The sequence below is a fragment of the Mus pahari genome, chromosome 14, assembly GCF_900095145.1.
Source record: "Mus pahari chromosome 14, PAHARI_EIJ_v1.1, whole genome shotgun sequence".
Classification (NCBI taxonomy): Eukaryota; Metazoa; Chordata; class Mammalia; order Rodentia; family Muridae; genus Mus; species Mus pahari.
In genome coordinates this window covers 74,102,636-74,128,540 of record NC_034603.1, presented here as the reverse complement: position 1 = coordinate 74,128,540, position 25,905 = coordinate 74,102,636, and the positions used below count along the sequence as shown (strand labels likewise).

Below are 25,905 nucleotides of genomic sequence, written 5' to 3'. Positions count from 1 at the left end.
CTTCTCCTCCTCTTCCTCCTCCTCCTCTTCCTCTTCCTCCTCCTCCTCCTCCCTGAGCAGAAGCACAGTGTAGACTGATGAGCACACAGGGCTATTTCTCCTTGTACTTTTCTGCATGGTTTGCCTCTCCCTCCCTTTTTGTGAGCCGGGCTCTCACTGTTTCTTTGTGTAGCCCTGGCTGGCCTAGAGCTCACTATAAGGACCACAACTGTCTTGAACCCACAGACCCCCCTGAACACTGTGATCAAAGGTGTGTGACCCCACCCCCGGCATGACGACGATGATTTGCATTTCTTCATAATGAGATCATTCCGTACAGCTCTACCCCAGCACGTATATGCCTTGTTTTTCCAGAAAGTTTAGGGACAAGATGATAATATGAAAAAAAATTTTTTTCAAGCAAAGAACAAATAGGCCAAGATATTAAGTGCTTTATGCAAAACAGTGAAAATATATGATTGTTCTTTACTTTATAATTTGTAAGTATTTAATTAGGAATATACGGCTCAGGCCAGATGTTTACACTTGAGTTCAAATTCTGATTCTGCAATTTTGGTATAGCCTCAAACAAGGCATTAACTTCTCTAGATTAGCTTTCCCTTGGAGTGCAGTATCCACTCCACAACTGTTGAGGGCTAATCATCTAATGCCTGTACAGTACCCAGAACTTGTGCTTGGCAAAAACTGAACGTCCTGTATGTGCTACCTCCAGTCTTCCTCATGCTTTCCCTCCCTGTCTGCCTAGGATAAGAGCATAAAGGGAGATACAGTGCCAACTTTTTTCTTTTAATTTAAAAAGTATTTTATTGCTGGGCAATGGTGCACACTGCTAATCTCAGCACTGTGGAGGTAGAGGCAGGTGGATCTCTGAGTTCTACACCAGCCTGGACTATAGAGTAAATTCTAGGACAGCCAAGACTACACAAAGAAACTCCATGTTGAAAAATCAAAATAAGTTATTTATTTTATTATTTGGTTTATTATTTTTACTTGCTTAGTTTATTATTTTGTGTAAATGGGTGTTTTGCCAGTGTGTATGACTATGCAACACGTATGTCTCTACAGAGAAGAGGGTGTCTGATCCTCTGGGACTAAGTGACTGGAAGTTGTGAGCTGCCACCTGGGTCCCCTGGGAGAGAAGCTAGTGCTCTTAAACACTGACTCATCTCTCCAACCCCAATTTGTTTATAGGACAGGGTTTCTTACAGCTAAGGATAAATGTAGATTTCCAGTCTTCTTGCCTCTGAGCTCTGAGGAGTGGGTTTATGAAATATTGGGGATTTGTGTGTTCTGGCTGGCCAGGACTACACACACATGAAGACCTTGTCTCAAAAAAGGAATAAGATATTTTGATTATTTGTTTATTTAAATTGTTTAAGCTGGGCATGGTGGCATACGCTTTTAATCCCAGCACTCAGGAGGTAGAGGCAGGCGGATTTCTGAGTTCGAGGCCAGCCTGGTCTACAAAGTGAGTTCCAGGACAGCCAGAGCTATACAGAGAAACCCTGTCTCGAAAAACAAAAAAAAAACCAAAAAACAAAAAAAAACAAAATAAATTGTTTATTTAGTTTATTTTATTTAGTTTATATTTGTTGTTTATGAATGAGAGCGAGGGTCTCAGTGTATTGCCCAGCTTGGCCTCAAATTCCCAATGACCCTCATCTTAGCTTCCCAAGTGCTATGATTCGAGTACGGGTCATTGTGCCTGGCTCAGACCTGACAACCATTCTAGCAGAGACCTCTTTAAGCAGATGAGCTTCTGGGGCTGGGGTACAGATCAGCTGGACTGTGTATGCTCAGCATATTTATTCAAGGCTCTAGGTTCCATCACCAGCAGCAAAAATAAGTAAACTATGGGCTTCTAGTCAATTATAAGAAGACCTTTCCACTTACCACAGAAGATGCCATGTACTCTCCAGAAGTCGGAGTAGACAAGTGGCGACTTGACCAGAGGTATTCTTTGCCTATGGGACAAGGTGCTCTAGGCTCAGAAGGATGGTAGGGAGGATGTAAAGGAATGGCAGCTCGGATTGGCTCACCTAGTTTCCTGGCACTTGGAACCATGCTCATAGGAGGAGTTTCTGATGCTAAGAGAGATTACAGTGAATTTTACAATGGAATCACTAAAAACGAATAGTTTTACACACACACATACAAGCATATTCACACACTCTATGGGAAAGATGGAGCCCAGGCCTCATGTGCAGGCACACTCTTCCACTGAGCTATAGCCTCAGGCCAGCAATGACTATATAACTGGTTTTGTTTTTGAAAAAGGTTATCACTCTACAAGATCCTCACTATTCTAGAATTCACTCTATATTCCAGGCTGTCCTCAAACTTTGCACATCAATCCATCTGCTCAGCTTCCCAATTGCTGGGATTACACCATCAGCCACCAGGCTCAGTTTAGGAATTGCGGTGGTTTGAATATGCTTGGTTCAGAGAGTGGCACTATTTGGAGATATGGCCTTGTTGGAGTAGGTGCAGCCTTCTTTGAGTAATTGTGTCACTGTGGGTGTGGGCTTTAAGACACTTGTCCTGGGCTGGTGAGAAGGCTCAACAGGTAAGAGCACTGACTGCTCTTCCGAAGGTCCTGAGTTCAAGTCCCAGCAACCACATGGTGGGTCACAACCACCCACAATGAGATCTGACACCCTCTTCTGGTGTGTCTGAAGATAACTACAGTGTACTTACATATAATAAATAAATAAATCTTTAAAAACAAACAAACAAACAAACAAATAGGACACTTGTCCTAGCTCCTTGGAAGACAGTCTTCTCCTAGCGGCCTTCAGATGAAGATGTAGAACCCTCAGCTCCTCCTGCACCATGCCTGCCTGAATGTTGTCACACTCCCACCTTGATGATATTGGACTGAACCTCTGAACCTGTAAGCCAGCCCAGGTTAAATGTTGTCTTATAAGAGCTGCCTTGGTCATAGAGTCTGTTCACAGCAGTAAAACCCTAACTAAGACAGGAATATATTTTTAATTTAATTAAAACAGAGCTCATGGGCTGGCAAAATGGTTCAGCAGGTGAGGTGCTTGCTGCCAATCCAGATGATCTCAATTCAACCCCCAGGACCTACAGTAGAAGGCAACACCTGTCCTGTACCAGCAGCCCTCTGACCCACATATGAGCACTGCAGCATGGCACACGCAGCTGCAGGCAGCGTCAAGAACTCAGACCCCAGCGCAGCTCACCTGCCTCACAAGGTGGCCCATTCTGGGATAGAAAACCCGACAAGCTGGGGTTCAACATGTCCTCAGGCTCAAAGCCTGGTGAAGCCAAGGTTCTTCTAGACCGTAAGTCCATAGAATTTTGAGCACCTGAGAAAGAGAATGTTAAGGCTGAAATTTTAAACCATCAACAAAGTTTGTTAAATACATTAAAAGCTAATAGGAACATGTTCAACAATATACATGAGCGATATATTGTCCCAGCTGCTCAGGATGCCGTGACCTGTAACAAATGTACTAGGATATGTGCGCCACAGCCTGAGTGAAGTTTTACCAGTGCTGCACTGCTCTGCTGTAGGAGAGTAGGTGCCAGAGGTGCAGGGATGCGGCTGCATGAAGCTGGCTTGTGGCTAGTACCATTCCCTAAAACTTAGGGTTTGGGAGCGAAGCCTAAATTAGATGCCTGTGAAGTGTATGACTTATCTGACATATCCATCTAAACATAAGAGGAAGGTGCCCTTTTATCACGGGAAATTCAAACACTACACCCCAGCTTTCTATTTGTTTTTATTCTTGGCCTTTTTAAGTTATGATTAAATTTGTAGTCTGAATTTTTTTCTTGACTGAATGGATTCTCTGGAGCTCTGTGTCTAATCTGAAAACAAGTAACAGGATGTATATCCCATATCTGAGTGCTTAGAGCCAAAAGGATTTGCAACTTTGGAAATATGCTCATATACAAAATAATCTTTAATAGAGGAAGGACCCAATTCATTCATGCTTCATATATGCCTTAACACATAGCCTCAACATTTTTCTTTTCCCTTTTCTTCTTTCTTTCTTTCTTTCTTTCTTTTTTCGAGACAGGGTTTCTCTGTATAGACCAGACTGGCCTCAAACTCAGAAATCCACTTGCCTCTGCCTCCCAAGTGCTGGGATTAAAGGCATGCACTACCACCACCAGGCTTTTTTTTTTTTTTTAAAGATTATTTTATGAATATGAGTCCACTGTAGCTGAACAGATGGTTGTGAGTCTTCATGTGGTTGTTGGGAACTGAAATTTTAGGACCTCTGCTCACTCTGGTCAGCCCTGCTTACTCAGTTCCTGCTTGCTCTAGCCCAAAGAATTATTTACTATTATAAATAAGTACACTGTAGCTGACTTCTGACACATCAGAAGAGGGCGTAAGATCTCATTACAGGTCGTTGTGAGCCACCATGTGGTTGCTGGGATTTGAACTCAGGACTTTTGGAAGAGCAGTCAGTGCTCTTAAACCGCTGAGCCATCTCACCAGGCCCCCCCCTTTTTTTTCTTTTTTGGAGACAGGGTTTCTCTGTGTAAATCTGACTGTCCTGAAACTTACTATATAGACCAAACTGGCCTCAAACTCACAGAGATCCTTCTGTCTCTTCCTCTTGAGTGCTGGAATTAAAGGCATGCACCACATCTAACCAGTTTTTCTTTATTCTTTTTTTTTTTTTCCCGAGACAGGGTTTCTCTGTATAGCCCTGGCTGTCCTGGAACTCACTTTGTAGACCAGGCTGGCCTCGAACTCAGAAATCCACCTGCCTCTGCCTACCGAGTGCTGGGATTAAAGGCGTGTGCCACCACGCCCAGCTTTTGTTTGTTTGTTTGTTTGTTTGTTTAAAGAATTATTTATTTATTCTATGTATATGAGTACCCTGTAGCTGTCTTTAGATACACCAGAAAATGGCATCTCATCCCATTACAGATGGTTATGAGTCACCATGTAGTTGCTGGAAATTGAAGTCAAGACCTCTGGAAGAATAACCGTTGAGCCATCTTTCCAGCCCATTCTTTATTCTTGAGAATTTTATGTATGTATATGTCTTAGAGTTGCTATTGCTGTGATGAAACACTATAACCAAAAGCAACTTGGGAAGGAAAGGGTTATTTCAGTCACCCTTCCACACATCAGAGCTCACCATCCAAAGCAGTAAAAACAGGAACCTGACAGGGATTATACAGAGGCTATGGCTATGAAGTAGTACCACTTCCTGGCTTGCTCAGCCTGCTCTCTTATAGAACCCAGGACCACCAGCCCAGCCATGGTTCCACCCACAATGGGCTGGGCCCTCACACATATATCAATAATTAAGAAAATGTCCTACAGGCCTGACTACAGCCTAATCTTATGGAGGCATTTTCTCAGTTGAGGTTCCCTCCTCTCCAATGACTTCAGCTTCCATCAAGTCGACATAAAACTAGCCATATAATATATAATATACAATAAAAAATTACCATAGTAGCCCTGCACCTCCCTACCTGTTTATATTTTATTTATCTTTGTGCACAGGATACCATGGTGGCCATATGAAGCTCTGAAGATAACTTGGGAGTTTCGTCCTACTGGGTGGGTCCTTGGATTAGAACTAGGGTGGCCAGGCTTGGTGGCAAGGTGCCTTTACTGGACAAGACATTTGGCTGACCCAGGCTGAAATTTTCCACTTACAGCATGTCAGTACTCAAAGTTTCAGATTTTGCAGTTACACATTTTTCATGGCATCTGATATCACACAACCCATCCTAGACTCCCTACCCACTCCCCCCGGCTTTGGTCTGCTGCTGGGACGTAAGCCTTCCCTCCAATCCAAGTGTTAATGCTGACAGAGACTGCAGGGATGGCTTAGTCCAAGTGTCCCATTTCACAGTGATGAAACCATACTCAGAAAAGGGCCTCGTCCAAAGTCACAAAGCCAGCAGTTATGGAATGAAGTCTCTTGATTCTTAGTTTATTGTACCTATTTCCATAAGAGCCTTTCATCGTTCCATCCAAAAACATCCTTATTGTGGCCTTGTATCTTGCCAGGTTTTGAGACTAAGATAAGCCAGAGTTTTCCTGTCCATTTTACAGTCTGTCCTCACAGAGGCTGAGCACCATCAAGGTGGCTCTGCGGCTGCTCATTTCCCAGTGTGTCACTAGGACCCAGATGTGGAAGTGCCACCTGCCTACTTTTCTAGACCTCAGAGGTTACCTGATAAGTCTACATTTTTGTGCTGTGTGTTAAAAGACAATTGGTATTTAAAATGTGTCTACTCACCATTACTTCTTTGGGAAAAGGTATGTGCAGTATCTCCCAGCCTAATTATTTCACCTGTGGACTCAGCGTCATCTTCCTCCCAGGTGGGGCCCAAAGTGTCCGATGAACACCTGAAAAAGGGCTCATTCACTATGGCCTGGTTTGACTAAGGACAGCTATTTCAAACAGGTGCTCAGAGGTATTCAGGCTGCTTATTCCTAGGTGCATAAACTGGGGTTTTGGTGTAGCCCAGTTAATTCAGCACTTGCCTCCCATGCTTAAAGTCCTTAGTTTATCCCAGCACAAAAAGGGGATGGAGTTGGGGGTGAAAGGAAGATTTCCTTTTGCCGTTTTTTTCTGTTTGGTTTTGACTGCTATATGCAAGGTGGAAACAATTTCACGTATCAAGGATTAAAAAATCAGCAAACCTGGGGGCTGGAGAGATGGCTCAGAAGTGAGCACTGTCTGCTCTTCCAGAGGTCCTGAGTTCAATTCCCAGCAACCACATGGTGGCTCATAACCATCTATAATGAGATCTGGTACCCTCTTCTGGCCTGCAGACTTACATGCAGGGAAAACACAATATACTTTACATAATAATCTTTTTTAACAAATACATACAGACAGACAGAGAGACATACAGCAAACCCTGGTGAGTCTAAGATAGGGAAAGAGTTGGTGGAGTACCAGTATCCATCCGTCCATCCTTTTTTTTTTCCTTCCTTCCTTCCTTCCTTTCCTTCCTTCCTTCCAGGTTTCTCTGTGTAGCCCTCCCTGTCCTGAAACTCACTTTTTTTGACCAGGCTGGCCTCAAAGTCAGAAATTCATCTACCTCTGCCTCCTGAGTACTGGGATCAAAGATATGCCTTTAATCTGTGAGTCCTAGGCTAGCCAAAGCTACATAGTGAGACCCTGCCTCAAAAATTAAACAAAAAGACAGATAGATAGATAGATACATACATACATACATAGATAACGAAAAGAATTAAGTGTTGGTGTGTTACCACACACCTTTAATCCCAACAGTTGAAAGGCAGAGGCAGGAGAATCAGGAATTCAAGGCAGCCAGGGGTACTTAGAACCATCTCAACAAAAGTCTAGAATGAAAAAAGTTGTGAAAGCAGAGATAGGAAAGAAAGGAAATTCAAAGTCTCAGAAAGGCGTAAAATGTTCACATTAGCTTTTGGAGGAATCATTAGAGAGTATGCTGAGTTTAATCTCACATAGTGGGAAGCATAACTTGTCTGATGAAATATACAGGCATTGCACACTACCTCATAAAAGAAGCTTTTCTCCACTGTGACCCCTCAGTACGTTCAAGGTCCTCCCCAGCTTCTTCTCCATGAGAGTCTTTAGAATACTGCTCAGTTTCACCTGTTTAAAAAGACAAAAATGAAGGCTAAGTTAATACCCTGTCTGTCCTGAACCAACATGAAAATGACATGAGCAAGCCAACCACCACCTACAGTGAGTCCCCTGGAGAACAAGAGACAAGGGGGCTCTCACAGCAAGGCAGGCAGTCAGGTGATCACAGCAAAGCTTCATTATTTCCCTGTGTTTGCACACTTTGGGGGGGGGGGCATACTTGTGCAGGAGATTGAGTGTCACAACCCAAGTGTGGAGGTCAGAGGACAACTTTGGGGAGTTGTTTCTCTCCTTCTCTGTGGGTTCTGGGAACGGAATTCAGGTGATCAAGCTTATGAGGCAAATGCTTACCCACCAAGGCTCTACCAGTCCTATCCAGTCCCACTGTTAAAGCTAGGCTCACTTACATGGTCACCACTTCATCTGTAAGGGATAGTGGGGTATAAGAAAGGGATTCAGCACAAAAGCAAGACTGTGCCAACACACCTCAGGTTCCAAGCCTTAGGCTAGGAGACCACATCACGGCTTAGATAAAAAGCTCCATCTCTTACACCAAGGTCAGGATGAATCCAGGAAACAGGAGGCCTCTGGTGACCAGATCTCCCCTGTTTCTTTGGAAGCATTCACCCACTTCTGTCTGCCTGCACATCCCCAGACCTGCATTTCAGGACCATCTATTGACACTCTTGTGCACTTGCTCTTCCCTAACTATTCCCACTTAATATTGTTCACAACCTTCAGAAAAGAATACAGGTCGAGAGTCGGTGTAATGGGGCACACCTGTCATCATGGGCAGACTGAGGAAGGACTATCAGGGGGTGAAGCCCAGTGTTGCCTATTCAAGGCCCTGTCCCAAAGAATAAAGAACAAAAGCTTAGAGAACATGGACAATACAGGGAGAGGAAGAACCAGGTACTAACCCCCCGAGTCTCTGCCTTCAAAGCCTCATTCTTCAGTGGTAAACAATAATGCTAGGACCCAGGTCATGTAATTAATGACAATAGACATTTGCTTCCTATTGCTGTTAACTGGACCTTTGAAGAATATGATCAGCTCCAGGTAACAGTAACCAGTAAATACACTTTAGATCTGTGTAAGCGAAACTCAAACCTCAGAAAACAATATTTAACTTAGGTGTTGTCACAACTGCACAACTCAACTCACTACAGACTTGCCCTGGGAATGAATATTCCTGGTTCTATTATGCACTCATGAAAATCCCAGCTCTGACCTGCTCCCTGCTCCATCCCTGCAGTCAACAGAATCGCTTACTCTTCAATTGTTAAGCTATAGCTTCTTCTTGCAGGATGTGGTAGTAAACACCTGTAATCCCAGCGCTACAACGGCAGAGGCAGGTGGATCTCTGAGGCCAGCCTGGTCTACAGAGTGAGTTCCAGGACAGCCAGGGCTACACAGAGACACTCTGTCCCAATAAAGAAGAAAAAATTCAAGGTCATCCTCAGGCACAGTGAGCTCCAGATTAGTTAGCCTGCATTACATCGGACCCTGCTTCTCCAGCGCGCACGTGCGCGCGCGCGCGCGCGTTCTCTCTCGCACTCTCTCTCTCTCTCTCTCTCTCTCTCTCTCTCTCTCTCTCTCTCGCTCTCGCTCTCGCTCTCGCTCTCACACACACACACACACACAAATACAGCTTCCTTTTCCATAATTACAAATAACAGTGCAAGGAGAATTTCAAGCACTTAAATGTCTTTAGGATTACTTCGTTAGGGTAAGTCCCTAGATACAGAATTTATCAAAAGTGAAAAAAAATGAATTTGAGTATGGCAGTAAATTTCTTCATTAAAGAAATTTCACACGGTAAGTCTGAACTGGGTTACTCAAAGAGTAATATTAAAAATATTCAGGCTGTCACAAAATGCCAGTTTAGGTCAGACCCAATGATGGACCAGGTCTCCCTGCTGCTACCTCAGTAATGTCCACACTTGCCATGTGTGATGGCAGTTCTGACAGGAAATCCTGGAACAAGAGATTTCATGTAATAATAGGACAATAAATAATTCAGCTAAAAGCGTAACTTTGTTATTGATCGGTGGTAATTTAAGAGCCACATCCAAGTTAGCAAAGAGTATAATGGGAGACTAGGATAGAGTTTCTAACCACTGAGAACAGAAAGAACTAGAACTTTATCCTTCCATGTACCAGCTGTTCCGTATTAGAGATTCTGAGCTGACCGTCGGTACTTAAACTTACTTTTGTTGGGAGACGATTCACTGACGTATTCTGTCAGATAATCCAGCAATCCATCAAATATTTCTAGGAGATTCTTGATAGATTCATTATCCCCTTTCACTATGTTTTCTCCTGAATACAGAAGACACAGACTTTAAGACATTTAACGAAGAAACCAGAAAGTTTCATAAACTTTGACATGACTATATATATTTGAGTGCTGTTTGGGAACACAGGTATAAACTAACCAAGGAAAAGCAATGATACATTATCAAAACCATCTATTTCCTGTTGTCTGCCTGTATCTGAAGACACAAGGGGCCGGGAAGCCTGAATGTAGTATTTAATCACTCACTGGCACGGTCCTTTTCTGAGCAGCTGAGTAAGTGTTTCCAAGGAACATCCTCTGGGAGATCCCCACCAAAACAGGAAAGAGCAGGAACTTTACAGTAGCTAGTTGAGGAGTGGTAGGAGGAGGACTGAGGCACCTGGGAAAAGTTACAGCAAGACAAAGCTAACAGCTTGCCGGCTGCTTCCGTTAGGAGCCTCGGCTCACATCTATTTACTTTGTAAAGGTTGAACCATTTTATTCCTTCTTGAGACAGTATCCCAAACTGGTCTCAAACTTTCTACGCAGTAATGGATGACTGTAAATTCTTTCTCTTCCTCTTCCTCCTCCTCCTCCTGCCTCCACCTCCCGAATGCTGGAACTACAGCCATGTTCAGCATACCTGGTTTAAGATGGCACTGGAGAGCAAAGGCCTGCTTCCTGCATGCTAGGCAAGCACCCTCCCCACTGATTTATACCTCTAGCTCTCAGAAGTTAATCTTTGGAAAGGCTCTAGCACAACATCTGGCCATAAGAAACCACAGATAAATGTTAAGTTGGAATGCTGAAGAGCAGTGGGCTGGTAAAACATGTAAGATTGATTTGTTTAAAATCATCTAAAACGGACTCTAATCAATATCAAGTCTGGATGGAACTTATCTTCCTGTACTGTCTATCTTTGGAAAATTACGCCTATCATTAAAAAAAAAGAAAAAGAAAAAGCAGTCTTGAAATCTGGTTTTTGAGAATCCAGCCCATTTATTTATTTATAAAATTTATTTATTTATTATATGTGAGTACACTGTAGCTGTCTTCAGACATGCCAGAAGAGGGCGTCAGATCTCATTACAGATGGTTGTGAGCCACCACATGGTTGCTGGGATCTGAACTCTGGACCTTCGAAAGAACAGTCAGTGCTCTTAACTGCTGAGCCATCTCTCCAGCCCCCAGCCCATTTATTTTAACCATGACATAAAACAAACCAAATCCAAAACTCTGACGTTTTCCTCTGCTGCTGGTAAAATCAGACAGAGTTTGACAGGCTTTTTAATTTTTAAAATAACACACCAGAAACCATGTTTTCAAGAGCTGTGTTTTTCTGGCTTAAAATATGTAATTGTGTCCCAAGGGCATACTCAGACTTCTCGGTTTCCAGGATGGGGAGCATATGACGCCAACCCAGCAGCTGGATCATCAGCAGAGCGCAGAGCTTTGTGGTGGGAGCAAGTACTTTAAAAGAGCCGGAAGCAGTTAAAAGCTGCTCTGCGGTCGGCCTGAAGAGGTAAGTGGACCTTCAGCTTTTCACTGCTGTGCTACCAGGACAGCTCTATACTAAAACCTTTACAGATAGGTGTTTTTATAACCTTGCTCCAGGACGTTTAGAGAGCACATATACCAAGCCATTCACAGTAACCTGAACCTACAATCCCCACACTAAGGATTCTGGGATAGGAGGACTGCTAGGAGTCTGAGGCCAGCCTGGGCTAATCAGTCAGACACAGCTACAATTTGAGAACCTGGCTTTAAAAAAAAGACGCACTGCTCAGACGATACAGTAGTTCCGCTGCAAGAACAAGGAGCCTCCCCCTCCACATCCATTCCATCCAATTGGTCAACGCCATTTAGTCATGCACGCCTTTAATCCCAGCACTTGGGAGNCAGAGGCAGGCNGGTTTCTGAGTTTAAGGCCAGCCTGGTCTACAGAGTGAGTTCCAGGACAGCCAGGGCTATACAGAGAAACCCTGTCTCAAAAAACAAACAAAAAAAAAAAAAAAAAACCAAAAAATACACAAACACACACACACACACACACACACACACACACACACACACAGAGGCATTTCTAAGATTCTCACTGTTCATTGAGCTCATTTATTAGAATTCTTAATTCTCGATCTGGAACTATCAATACATGTGTTATGTTTTGTTTTGAATGCAGCATAGTATACCCTACATTATTCTGGGAAAAGTTTAAGAAAGAGTTTACATGAAATTGTATCTGTGTCTGGGTGTGGGGTTAAGAGACTGAACCCAGGTCTCCTATATGCTAGGCAAGCATGTAAGGAAGCGATTAAAGTATATTCTAACTGTTTAAATGGATAACACAGTTCAATTTCAGAGACCTGGAGCTGGAAAGAGCTCAGTGGCTTAACAGCTAAACTCGCTGACTACTCTTCAGAGGACCTGGGTTCAATCCCAACACCCACACGGGAGCTCACAACTGTCTATATCTGCAGTTCCAAAGGCAACCTGGCACCCTCTACATGCTGGCAAAATGCCCATACATATAAACTAAATCTCAAAAAAAATTTTTTTAAGTTTTAAAATTACTCAAGGACAATTCTTGTCCCTTTCAGAATCCATGAAAGTCTCATTTGATGCCATCAGAGTAGCATGCTTCTTAAGTCTCTCTGAATGCAGTCAGGAACACACAGATCCTCCTTCGATATCTGCTCTAACGCACTGTACATGCACTATGATCTAGCACCAGAAAGACACGTTTTTCTAATGCAGTATATATACTGGAGATTATTCTCTGTAATGTGAAAATTGTGTATTATAAAAATCCTCAGGCTGGAGAGGTGGCTCCGTGGTTAGCAGTACCTGCTGCACTTCCAGAGTACCCAGGTTCAATTCCCAGCACCCACAGGACAGCTCATAGCTGATAGCTGTCCATAATCCAGTTCCACATGACTTGACACCCTCACACATACATACATGCAGGCAAAACACCAATGCACATTAATAAATAAATTGTAATTTAATCAGCCCCTAATTGTGGACATTTAGAAGTTTCTTTAGCTACACTATTCATTCAGCATGATGCTTTAAAAGTAGCATGGTGGCACATACCTTTTTCAAGGGGTAGGGGGCAGATTTGTTTGAGAGTTTCTCTATGTAGCACTCAGGCAGATTTCTGAGTTCGAGGCCAGCCTGGCCTACAGAGTGAGTTCCAGGACAGCCAGGGATACATAGAGAAACCCTGTCTCTAAAAACCAAAAAAACAAGAAACACATACAACACATTCTGACTCCAGGTAAGGGCCCTCATGGTAGCTCAGTCTTAGCTTCCTGTTTGGACTTGGTTAAACAGCACCTAAGAGTCTAACACTTAATAAAATATGTCATTATCTGATAGGTAAATATATACTAACCTGTTATGTGAGACAGGCTGACCTGAAGGTAATCCAAAGCTAGTGAATCAATTACCGCTTGTACATTGTGGGCCTCATCTTCTTGATTCCTGGGAATAACTATGAGGTCTGTGGGGCAGGAGGGAAAGTCACATTGTTTTAGATCTTTGAGGAGCCAAATTTTAAAATGTAAGTACATATATTTACATTTGTCATAGTCTATGACTAGGCTTCTGAGTAAACTCTACTGCTCTAAAAGCAACTCAGACAACAAAAAAGAACTTAAGGAGTGAGGGGCCTAAATGCTATGCACCAGAGTCTGCATTGACTGACTATTGATTGGAACTTGTTTTCAACACTCTGTATATATTAGTGAGATACTTTTCACGCATGTATGATTGTATTTTATGGAAGCACCATGAAAAGGAATAAAGAGATCCCTATATTCAAGACAATAAGATGGTCTAATAATAAAAACAAGGCTGTGCATGACGACACACATCTACAATCTCAGCACCAGAGGGGCTGTGGTAGTATTATGAGCTTGCAACTACACTTGTCTATAAACCAGACTTGTCTCAAAAACATAACAATCAAAAAGATACTTAATTCCCTAACTATGAGCTGCTTTCCTTGACAAAGTAAAGCAAAAAATTAAATCCCAAATCAGCTTGACATGGTGGCACATGCCTTAATTCCACCATTCATTCAGAAGGCAAAGTACAGCCTGGTCCACACAGCAAATTCTAGGCCAACTGAGGCTACACAGTAATACTGTCTCAAAAATCAAGAGCATCAAACCCCAGCAGGTGCTCAGGTAGGCCTCTTAAAGGCCGTTACAAGCATCTTCTGGGAATAGCTGGCATAAAAGCTAAAGCACACATGAGAGAGTATGGAGAGATCTCAACAGCAAGCCAAGTGTCTCTCTGGTATTGAATTTGGCCCTAGAGCTGGGTGTAGTAGTGTATGCCTTTGCTCCTGAGGCTTGAGAGGCAGAGGCAGAGGCAGAGGCAGGTGCAGTTCTGAGTTCAAGTCAAGCCTGCTCTACAGAGTGAGCTCAAGTACAGCAGGGATTGACAGTGAGAAAGACACTGTCTTAAAACAGTAACAACAACCAAAAGATGAACCCTGGACAGTTAAAACTAATATCAAGCTTCCACAACACCAGGTCACACCCTTATTCTAGAAAACATGGAGGACACTCATTCAAGTCAATGGTGGGGAGATGAAGAGATTACTCATTTTATAGTAACGCTTTACCAGTTAGAGCCAAAGGAAGGAACAATAAGGAATCTAAGGATGAGGGGTCTGTGATATTTAACAGAGGACACATGCAAATGATCTGGCACCTAGAAGAAAGTGAGCACAGTAAGTCACATTTGTTGGCTATTTTCATTTCCTCGATCTGTGGACCAGGCTGGACCTCATCTCTGTGGAGAGATCTACCTCCCTTCTGCCTCTGCAGTGCTGGGATAAGAAGCACGCACCACGACAGCATGAATTAGCTATCTATCTTCTCAGTAAATTAGGTTAACCAAATACAAACTGCATTTTTTTTTCTTTCTTTCTTTCGGAAACAAGGACTATGTAACTCTAGAATTCACTATGTAAATCTGCATGGCCAACATACTTCACTATAATGTTAATTCTTATCTATAATCAGTAGTTAAGAGCCAATAAATTTCCAAGACCCATTCAAATTTACAATCTTGAAGATAGTTACAGAAATAATGTTTTTAAAGTCATGAATGAACTATATGAATCAAATGGGGATTAATTCAAATAAACGCCAAACTATTTAATCCTGGCTATTATTATGGGTGAGGTCCATAATGCACTCATTAAAGCACCTTGTGCCATATTTGGATAGAAATAAGATGTTGAAAGGGAAACAAAGGAAACCTCTGACCTAAGACATAAAATGAATCTCACTTTTCAGTACCCTTACCTGGTACCTTTTCTCCCACAATGGACTGATAAAGGGCAATAAAAACATTAGCATCACAGTCTTGAAGTTCGTGGATCCTCAGGTGTATGTGACATTTAAAAAGAAGGTTATTGGCAATTGTTACCCATTCTGTTGGGGAAGAAGTGGGGGGGGGTAATCAGTCTTCAATAGCAATAAAGTCATATATATGTACATTTAAAAATTACTGCTGCACAAGAATATACATTGAAAACTATAGAAGATAAGGACTCATGAAATTTCGAAGACTCAGCCAGGCAAGTTTTCAAAAGATGTATTTAATTTGCAGGGATGATTTCTGGTGCTAGCTAGCTCCTTTGCAGTCAAAACCGCTGTTGCAACCCAACTCTTATTCTTGCAACCTAAAATCCTATTTACCAGTATTTTTATACTCACATGGGTGTTTTTTAGTTACAATAAATTTATAGGTAACCAGGAATGTCATAAGACAGCTGTAATGATAATCTAAAAGTTGCTAGAAATTAACGGAGGTGGCTCAGAATTCCCAATAGTTTTAGACATGGTTTTACCCAATTATCTTGTTTAAGTTAAGATCTCTCGGGTGCCCAAATAAGGGATTAATTTAGGCTGTTAAGAACTTGAATAATGACAACACCGACACTAATGCGTTTGTTAGTTTTCCTTTTTATTATATTTGATGTATACGAAGGTAAAAATGAAAGAGAAAAAAAAAACCAAATCGCTAAGTTCTAAATTAGCACATTAATAATACTAATCAAGCTCCCCGTTGTTTTCCAAAAACAGCTCTTGCCCTTCCCTAGATAGTGCAGGACTAAGGTGAAGGCTTTCAACAGTAATTACAAAACTTGAAACCCCTGAATCCTTAAATGTCTGGAACTGGCATTTCCAGTAAGGACAGACGTTCTGGAGACAATAGTCTGAATATGTAATGCCCATTATGCCCTCCTCCCGATGCCCATGTCGCACAGCTGACCAAGCCATGACAACCATTTTGTATGCTGTCTTGGAAAGAGGAAAGCGTCCTAAACAACCGAATCAATTGGCTTTTCAAAGGCAGTACTAGACAAAGCCAGTTACTCTAGAGGGCATCAAAAGAACGTATGAGTGCCATGCCTCAAAAGGGGAAAAAAAAATCAATATAAAGATAGGTTCCGCCTTAGTCCAAACAAAGCATGGAGAAAAAGAGTCTGTGGCTTGATACACCACAAAAAGTCGGATCCAAGAAGGATTGACTGCTCTGTATGTAAAGACAGGATGCGGGGGTCCCAGCCTCGACAAAGAGCTCCTATCTCATCCCAATCCCAGTTCCACGCCTGGAAACCGCAAGAGGTCTCGAGGCTGAGACCCTAAATTCAGAGAAACCCTCCCTTGCGACTGCAACTAGTGTCTGACAGTCACGAGCCTCCGCAGCAGCGCAGCCACGGTTCAGATTCAGCCCGAGGCCCGCGGAATGCGGCAGTACAGAAACGCCAGGGCTCCAGGCCGAGACTCACCAGCCTCTGAGCTGGCCATACTGCCAGGAGAGGTCGCGGCCGGACTCCAAGACGAGAGCGCGGGCGACGGTGTCCCGGAAGGGTCGAACCCGGTCGAGCCGGCGGGAGGAGGAGGAGGGGGTAGACACCAGCGAGCAGGGAAGGAGGGGTGGAAGAGGGAGGGACGTTAAAACGGCTTCTCGACGCTGATTGGTCATCCGAGGAGCACTTCCTTTCGCAGCACGCGCTGAGGCGGCAGTTTGTGGGCTCCAGAGACCATTCCCCGCGGACAAGATCCCGCTGACGGGTTCTCAGATCGGCGGGCAGGACAGCCAGGTCACCCAGCAGCCCGTCCGATCTCCCCGGGGGCGTTGGAGCCGCGCTTCCGGTGAGTCGGTGGCTTGGTGTTCCTCCGCCGAGAGCCAGCGAGGAAGTAGTGCGATCCGCCTGGCCCTGGGTCCGATCACGTGACGAGGCCAAGCTCCGCCTCCCCGGTCTCCTTCGGTTATGGGCGTGGGGGGAGCTGTGGGGACGTAAACATCTTCAAGTAGAGACGGTGGGATGGCCGGCGCTGGCCATCTTAAGGACCGGCTGGCCGCGGGGAAGCAGCTCGTCTGAGGTGTAGCGAGACGAGAGGCGGCGGTGTCGCCAAAAGGGCGTGGGGGCGAGGCATTCTAGTGGTGTCACCCAGGCGTGAAGCGAGTAATAAACGGGCGCCGGGGAGGGGCGGGAACATGGCGGATCCCGGAACCGCGGCGGGCGTTGAGGCCTCCGAGCCGGGGGAGGGGGGCGGGGTGATTAGGTCATAGAGCGGCTCCCAGCGTGCTTTGCGGCGAGGAGGCGGGCCAGACTATAAAAGCGGCTGCCGGGACGCGGCCGGCACCTCATTCATTGCCATCGGTCCTCGCCCTCGCAGCTCTGGCCCTTGATACCACTGGCCCCCTCCGCTGGTGACGCCCCCGCAGAGGCTTCGCCGTCGCCGAGGCCTTCTCTCCGCGACCCGTCGCCGCCGGATTCTCCCTCCACTGGGTTCCGCCCGCACACCGCCAACATTGACGCCATGTCGAGTTACTCTAGCGACCGAGACCGCGGCCGGGATCGAGGGTGAGTGCGACGAGGGACCTGTCAGGCCGGGTGGGGGATGGGGGGGCGGCGCGGCCGAAGCTCCCCTTTCCAACCGACCCTTGGATGATTTTTTTTTTTTCCTTCCTGGATGGAGGCCTGGCTTTTGTCACACATCCGGTTAAAAGCCGTTAAAGGCTACGGTTCGGGTAATGGCGTTCAATCTTAGATTTTTATTTGGCTACGGAGGGCCAGGGCCCGGGGCGGCCCGGGCGACCTCGCGGCTGTTGTGGGAAGCCCGGAGGAGTGTTTTCGGTCGGGAAGCGCCGCGCCTTTGAGGCGGCTCCCGGCGTCGTTTGCGCAACCTTTCGTTGGGTTTTTTTTGGGGGGGGGCCGGTATCCCCGGGGAAAAGAAGGGGCGCTTTCGAGGCCTCCTGTGCCAGGTTGGGTGGCCTACGCCAGCCTTTTCAGCCATGTGGCGGGGCCGCAGCCACAAAATGCCGGCCTCGGACATGGCGGCGGCGCCTTTGTTACCCCGCCCGGCGGAGGAGCTCAAAATGGCAGCGGCGAGAAAATGTGGCGCAGAGAGAAATGCGAGACAAAGAAGGAAGCGCCGCCCCAGCGGGAACGCCGCCCGGGCCGGGACTCCTCCCCCGGTTGCTCTCGGCTCCTCCTCTTTTTCTCCCTCGCGTTATATAATTTTGTTACCTTGGTTTGCAGCCGTTCGCGTCGTCGTTTTCCTAAACGCGGCTCGCTGGCGCCCGTTCCTCTTTCTACCCTGCCCGCCGTGCTAGCCTCGTTCAGCTGCTTACATTGCGTGTGCGGCCCCGTTATTTCTTAAAGATTCGGTCCTTTGGTGAAAACGGGGGCAAAAATAACCTTACTAAGCTCCTCCCTTCCTGCCCAGCTCCTAGACGCTAATTCCTAAGCTCAGTGGGGAGAGAAGATGGAGGCTCTAACTGTTGTCCTTGTAATCTGAACGTCAGACGTTTGGGCAGTTTGCAACCTGATAAACCCATGATGTTTATTTGGCCTCAGTAGAGCGTGCTTGGGACTTCAGAAAAGAAACGCTGCCAGTTGTAGTTGTCCTTAGAATGACAGTTGGGAAGAATTCCAGAAGTACACTTCGGCTGGTATCAAAAGGCAGTAAATGAAATGTGAGGGCAAACCTGTTCGTGTAGAACTCTTTGACAATGTACCCAACTTTTTTTTTTTTTTTTTTTTTTTTTTTTTTTTTTTTTAGGTTTGGTGCACCTCGATTTGGAGGGAGTAGAACAGGACCCCTCTCTGGAAAGAAGTTTGGAAATCCTGGGGAGAAACTAGTTAAAAAGAAGTGGAATCTTGATGAGCTGCCCAAATTTGAGAAGAATTTTTATCAGGAACACCCTGATTTGGCAAGGCGCACAGCAGTGAGTTTGTAAATGTGGCTTCTTCATGGTATAACTCAGTAACTGCTTCTAGTCAATTAGATGGAAACAATAGGTGTCTTGCAAATGATTTGGAGAGTTGCTTGTGGTACGTTTCCGTTGAATTTTTCTTGTGCTATGGTGCCCTATTTTAATCCTATCACTGGGGAAACAGGTTAGCAGCCTATTTGGGCTTTTTTTTTCTCGTTTAAATAAGTATTATAACATAATTTTTATTGCCAATTAGAGTTCTCATTAATGGGTCCAGATTTTTAGAAATGAGTATGTTTAAAAATGTATTGAGCTATAGGGAACATGTCACTGGCTGGTGGAAGTCTGAGACTGAGATCATTTGTTTTTCAGCAAGAGGTAGATACGTACAGAAGAAGCAAGGAGATTACAGTTAGAGGTCACAACTGTCCAAAACCTGTTCTGAATTTTTATGAAGCAAACTTTCCTGGTAAGGACTTTCATCTTTTTCCTTTCATTTTTCCCCCCTCTTTTGCCTATAAATTTGTTATTAAAATGGTATTGTTGGTTGCAGCGAATGTCATGGATGTGATTGCAAGGCAGAACTTCACTGAACCCACTGCTATTCAAGCTCAGGGCTGGCCAGTTGCTCTCAGTGGATTGGATATGGTTGGAGTAGCTCAGACTGGATCTGGGAAAACATTATCTGTAAGTCTAGGAAAACTTGATAAATTGTAAGTTGTGGGAGAGGTGACCTGTAGATATTTTTAAAACTATTTTAATCCAATTTCTATTATTTTTACCCTTCAATAGTATTTGCTGCCTGCCATTGTACACATAAACCACCAGCCATTCCTAGAGAGAGGTGATGGACCTATTGTAAGTATTATCTTAAGTTTTCCACCATATTTGCTAAAAAAAAACTCCTTTTTTATATAGGAACTGCCATAAGGAGAGACCAACTTAGAAAAGTTGCCCTCTGGTTTCTACATGTGCTTCCACACACAAAATCTATCTTGAGCATAGTGCCTGCAAGGTAGAAACTGGAGAATCCAGGAGTGGCAGCCAATTTAAATGACAGGAGACACTGTCTCAAAAGAAAAAAAAGTCTTAAAACCCATCTGAATTCTAATTCCAAAGACATAGCATTTTAGTAAACTGGTTTATACTAAACACTGTTTTTTCAAACTTAGTGCTTGGTGCTGGCACCAACTCGGGAACTGGCACAGCAGGTGCAGCAAGTGGCTGCTGAATATTGTAGAGCTTGTCGCTTGAAGTCTACTTGCATCTATGGTGGTGCTCCCAAAGGACCACAGATCCGTGATTTGGAAAGAGGTATGCGACCATAAAGGGGGATCTTTGTCACTGATACAGATGAAAGTTTTGTGTATTAATAGTTAATCTACTACTACTATTTATTTATTTAAAGGTGTGGAAATCTGTATTGCAACACCTGGAAGACTGATTGACTTTTTAGAGTGTGGGAAAACCAATCTGAGAAGAACAACTTACCTTGTCCTTGATGAAGCTGATAGGATGCTTGATATGGGGTTTGAACCCCAAATAAGGAAAATTGTGGATCAAATAAGAGTAAGTATCCTTCTGTTATCATAAAAATCAGTTCTAGGATTGCTCTTAAGGTTGAGGTCTAATTTATTTCTTTAAATCTTCAGCCTGATAGGCAAACACTAATGTGGAGTGCAACTTGGCCAAAAGAAGTAAGACAGCTTGCTGAAGATTTCCTGAAAGACTATATTCATATCAATATTGGTGCACTGGAACTGAGTGCAAACCATAACATTCTTCAGATTGTGGATGTATGTCATGATGTTGAAAAGGATGAAAAGTAAGTTTATGTTTTAACAATTGAGAAAATCTTGCTTATATAAGAGTAGTCAGTGAAAATTGTCTCAAAATAAAACTAAGGTAGTGTGCTATATGTTCTTTTTAAAATCCATTTGTTGGTGATATGGCTTGGTGTGGTTGAGGAAAAAAAAAACTAGTTTTTGAGCCTAGCCACTACACAAGCTAGTATAAAGTGGTACACCTGAAAAATCTGTATGTGTGGTGGCTTAGTGGGTTTGATATTTTGACTTATATTGATAACGTGGTCAATTGACTTCACTAAGCACAAAATCAGGGTTTGTGGTTTGGTTTTTTTATATCCTTTTTTAAATAGTGAGTTTATCTTTAGGCTTATTCGTCTGATGGAAGAGATCATGAGTGAGAAGGAGAACAAAACCATTGTTTTTGTTGAAACCAAAAGAAGATGTGATGAACTTACCAGAAAAATGAGGAGAGATGGGTATGTGGCTTCCTGATGAATCAAAGCAGACTTTAGGAAAAGGCAAAGTACTTTGATCGGGAGCAGAGTGTTTTTTGGGAATCATGTGCTGTGATATAGGGTAATTGTATGAATTAGTTCAGTGACTTGTAGTAGGCTCTGGGTTGCGATGCTTAGTGGGAGAACACTTGGCCAAGATGAAGTACAGTGGAGATTAATATGGTAGATTCTTGACTAGAGTTTTAAGTTGGGTGTACTGATAATTTAATTCTTGATATAGGTGGCCTGCCATGGGCATCCATGGTGACAAGAGTCAGCAGGAACGTGACTGGGTTCTAAATGGTATGTATTTTAAATATGTGATTAGTTTGTAGCTTGATGACATCATTTGCTTGCATTGATGATTACTCACGTTTGTCTTTATAGAATTCAAACATGGAAAAGCTCCTATTCTGATTGCTACCGATGTGGCCTCCAGAGGGCTAGGTTAGTACAAACTCGAATTCATGGCTTGGTTTCCCAGAAGATCTCCATGTAGTTTTTTTTAAAGAAAGTTTATTGCTTTCTTTAACCTCTGCATTTTTCTAAGTTTTTTTCACATAAAGGTGCAGTCTTTGTGGCAAGGCCTAGGCATGACAATCGGAGGACTCGAGGGGGATGGAGGACTAGTGATCGGCTGGCTGCTTCCAGTCGATTAGAGAGGTGAAAAGCTGAAAGTGTGCCAGTAATCTTCAAAGGGCAGAACATACCACCTCTGCCCCATAAACTGTTCTCTCCGGGGGAAAAAAATGGAAGTTACCTCACAGTTCACTGCCGTGGTATTTCATCTGTCCCATGCTTTGCATGATTGCCATGGTACAGCATTGTTTCAAACTGTTCACTGTGATCTGTGGGTCTTTGAGTTTCAGTGAGTTTGCTGAAATGTCGAAGAAATTTCCAAACTTCAATGTTCAATGAAATTTTTGTTCAAGTTTGAAATGGAGAGAGCAGCTTTAAAAGGTACTAAGCCTTTTACAAATTGGTGAGTACTGGCACATGAGACCTAGAGCAGGACCAACTTCTCACACATAGTCAGTGGGAAAAGAAAGTGCCTTGAAAGTTCCTCCCTCACCTACACAGTAGTCGTCATGTCGAGACCTGCCAGAGAGAGACACATTCTCAAGTGAATCCTGGCTTCTTGGAAGCGCTTGCCTAGACGAGACACAGTGCATTAAAACAACTTTTGGGGGACAGGTATGTTTTTCTTGCAGCTGCAGTTGTAAGGTCTTGGCAAGACAAGCAGTGTGGCCAGAATTTTGAACTTCTGATGAGTGTTTGCAAAGGACCTTTACATTTTTGTTTAAAGGTCCTCAAAAATGAGCACATGAAGAGATTGCTGAGAAACTTTTAATTGGCCCTACTGCGCAGAAGCATTCAGATGTCACTTGATGATCTGTAAAGGGACTGTAAATTTGGGAATGTGCTAAGGAGAACACACATTCCCTTGATAGGCTGTCAGTGGGTGGGTGTTAAGACAGCTGACATGTGCAAATTTTTTTTTTGTTTTTTGGGTGGGGTTTTTTTTTTTTTTTTTCTACCCTGCCCTTTTTTTCTACCTCAATGGTGTTCCTACAGGAAATGGATAACCATTTTAACTGTATTTTTTTCAGCCCGTACCTTCTTGGGAATACAATTGTCTAACTTTTTATTTTTGGTCTGGCTGTTGTGGTGTGCAAAACTCCGTACATTGCTATTTTGCCACACTGCAACACCTTACAGATGTGGAAGATGTGAAATTTGTCATCAATTATGACTACCCTAACTCCTCAGAGGATTATATTCATCGAATTGGAAGAACTGCTCGCAGTACCAAAACAGGCACAGCATACACTTTCTTTACACCTAATAACATAAAGCAAGTGAGCGACCTTATCTCTGTGCTTCGGGAAGCTAATCAAGCAATTAATCCCAAGTTGCTTCAGTTGGTCGAAGACAGAGGTTCAGGTAAGGATCTTTAAGAGATGTTTCTGGTAGGTGGCAGTCACCTCTTGTCTACAAAGTGGGATCGGAGGAATGAGTAGTTTTTATTTTGAAACCTAAAGAATCTAAAAGCCTCCAGCATAAATAGAGCTATCTAACTCTCCTATCTTAGCACACTTATGCCATAGATAAAATTGATCAATTTCCACTTATTTTCTTAACAGGTCGATCCAGGGGTAGAGGAGGCATGAAGGATGATCGTCGTGACAGATACTCTGCAGGCAAAAGGGGTGGATTTAATACCTTTAGAGACAGGGAAAACTATGACAGAGGCTACTCTAGTCTGCTTAAGAGAGATTTTGGGGCTAAAACTCAGAATGGTGTTTACAGTGCTGCAAATTACACCAATGGGAGCTTTGGGAGTAATTTTGTATCTGCTGGCATACAGACCAGTTTTAGGACTGGTAATCCAACAGGGACTTACCAGAACGGTTATGATAGCACTCAGCAATATGGAAGTAATGTTGCAAATATGCACAATGGTATGAACCAACAGGCATATGCATATCCTGCTACCGCAGCTGCTGCGCCTATGATTGGCTATCCCATGCCAACAGGGTATTCTCAATAAGACTTTAGAAGTATATGTAAATGTCTGTTTTTCATAATTGCTCTTTATATTGTGTGTTATCAGACAAGATAGTTATTTAAGAAACATGGGAAATGCAGAAATGNCTGCAGTGCAGCAGTAATTATGGTGCACTTTTTTCGCTATTTAAGTTGGATATTTCTCTACATTCCTGAAACAATTTTTAGGTTTTTTTTGTACTAGAAAATGCAGGCAGTGTTTTCACAAAAGTAACTGTACAGTGATTTCAAATACAATAAATGAAGGCAATGCATGGCCTTCCAATAAAAGATATTTGAAGACTGAATTAAGTGAAATTGTNCTTTATTTTACATATATAATGTCATGTAAAACTTGGCTTAGATAGTATGTTTTTGGGGGGATTTTTGTTTTGGTGTTTATTTTTACACAACTTAAGTTGACTACTTCCCATTCCTGGATTTAGGAGAGGAACTCAGAAGGCCCTTACTTATCTGTTTGTATGGGAAGAAGTTAAGAGACAATGGATTTTATAATTCCAGATTAANTGCATAAAAGCTTTGTCATTTTTCAGCATCAGGGAAGTCATTTAATAGCCTATTTTCCTTAAGAGTGAACTACAGAACAGGAACTATATAAATGACATGGTGATTTCTTTTGCAAAACAGTTTTAAGTGATGACATTTTTGCTTTTATCAAAATTTTATTCCATCTCTTGGTTTTGTTGTCAACTGCGGAAATGCGCAAAGCTGAAAGACTGTTAGCCCAAGAGCTGTGCACTGTGTCTTTAGTGCAGGTTACCTTGTAGGTTCCTAGTCCTCGCAGACTTGCCAGAGTGCTTATAGCCACACCTGGAAGTCAGATTATTTCAGGGGATTTTAGGGGTCTTGTAGGCTAGTCACAAGGAAGACTAGCNCCAGGCATCATAACCAAAAGCACAGTCAAACGTTTGTCAGGTTCACCATGGCTTACAGCTAGGATGGGGGAAAGCTTTAGATTTAAGTAGGATCACCAGCAAACAGCTTTGTTTCAGAATGGCTATAAGGAGGTCTAAATGTCTTCCCAAAAGAAAATGGTGTGTTTTTTGCCCAGGACAAAAGTGTTAAAGGAAGTTACTTAGTTTTTTGTTTTTAAAATGGGCTTATTGTTAATGCCTTATTTATAAAATGTTAACAAACTAGAGTGTGCTGGGGGTGGGAGCTGGGCGTGTTTTCCAGGGCTGATAACATTGAAAACTGGTTCATCCTCTAGTACCGAGTGGTTTTCAATGGCATGGCTAGTCAGATTCATGATTTTTAAGTATAGGTGTAGATTGGAGCATTTATTACATATTTTACTGTTTAATGTCTTACTGTGGACCTTTTATTTTGTAAATAATTATGGAAATGATTGTGGGGCTTGGAAAAAATTACCTTTGAAGTTTTAAAAGACAGTCCACTTTTTAGCATGTGTGTTGTGTCCAGCCTGTGGTTGTCTTAACTAATAAATGTGATTTTTCTCCCCATTCTCTTCATTTATTTATTCGCGTAGAGGCCTCTTACCTGGGTTTTTGCACCCCTACCTTCCCTACTTCAACTATCCTGGAATTTGATACATAGGCCAAGCTGGCCTTGAAGTCAGATTGTCCCTTAGTGCTCTATAAAGATTAAAGGAGTGAGCTACCACAACAGTCCTGCACCTCATAATCAAACTCTTAATATCAAAAACACCCCTTTATCCTAGGCAAGTATCACCTGCTTTCTACTAGAAGGGAAGTACAGAGGTTAAGAGCACTGACTGCTCTTCCAGAGGTCCTGAGTTCATTTCCCAGCAACCATGTGGTGGCTCACAACCATCTGTAGTGAGATCTGACACACTCTTTTTAAAAAATAGGTTTTGGGGCTGGTGAGATGGCTCAGTCGGTAAGAGCACCTGACTGCTCCTCCGAAGGTCCAGAGTTCAAATCCCAGCAACCACA

At 43.3% G+C, this 25,905-nt stretch overlaps 2 protein-coding genes across 5 annotated transcripts in view; one reads left to right on the top strand and one right to left on the bottom strand.

The window, feature by feature from the left end:
* Cep95 (centrosomal protein 95) overlaps window positions 1-17,383 on the bottom strand; it is a 28,466-nt gene extending 11,083 nt beyond the window's left edge. For 2 of the 4 annotated variants that reach the window (XM_029545964.1, XM_021213348.2), the window contains exons 1-8: window positions 16,682-17,383; window positions 15,189-15,317; window positions 13,262-13,369; window positions 9,801-9,911; window positions 7,499-7,598; window positions 6,246-6,355; window positions 3,207-3,332; window positions 1,894-2,087 (exon numbers count right to left, since the gene is read on the bottom strand). In XM_029545964.1, the coding sequence (XP_029401824.1) occupies window positions 1,894-2,087; window positions 3,207-3,332; window positions 6,246-6,355; window positions 7,499-7,598; window positions 9,801-9,911; window positions 13,262-13,369; window positions 15,189-15,317; window positions 16,682-16,700 (897 nt within the window). In that variant the 5' untranslated portion in view covers window positions 16,701-17,383. Of the gene's footprint in view, window positions 1-1,893; window positions 2,088-3,206; window positions 3,333-6,245; window positions 6,356-7,498; window positions 7,599-9,800; window positions 9,912-10,134; window positions 10,259-13,261; window positions 13,370-15,188; window positions 15,318-16,681 lie in introns of those variants that run through there. The other 2 variants (XM_029545965.1, XM_029545966.1) reach the window with 2 other exon arrangements.
* A 111-nt stretch (window positions 17,384-17,494) lies between these two features.
* Window positions 17,495-25,452, top strand: Ddx5 (DEAD-box helicase 5). The gene is made up of 13 exons (XM_029545962.1): window positions 17,495-17,764; window positions 18,966-19,131; window positions 19,492-19,588; window positions 19,673-19,806; window positions 19,912-19,977; window positions 20,292-20,433; window positions 20,528-20,688; window positions 20,772-20,944; window positions 21,293-21,403; window positions 21,663-21,724; window positions 21,809-21,868; window positions 23,141-23,365; window positions 23,566-25,452. Exons 1-13 carry the CDS (start codon window positions 17,721-17,723, stop codon window positions 23,970-23,972), a joined length of 1,848 nt encoding a protein of 615 aa, XP_029401822.1. The 5' UTR covers window positions 17,495-17,720; the 3' UTR covers window positions 23,973-25,452.
* Window positions 25,453-25,905: the final 453 nt, after the last annotated feature.

What these genes read in the sequence shown, in the direction of transcription:
- Ddx5 (XM_029545962.1), top strand. Translation starts at nt 17,721, where the DNA reads ATGTCGAGTTACTCTAGCGACCGAGACCGCGGCCGGGATCGAGG. An exon ending in TTATGAAGCAAACTTTCCTG is followed by an intron (nt 19,589 to 19,672) that starts GTAAGGACTTTC and finishes TGTTGGTTGCAG; the next exon opens with CGAATGTCATGGATGTGATT. An exon ending in AAATTGTGGATCAAATAAGA is followed by an intron (nt 20,689 to 20,771) that starts GTAAGTATCCTT and finishes TTAAATCTTCAG; the next exon opens with CCTGATAGGCAAACACTAAT.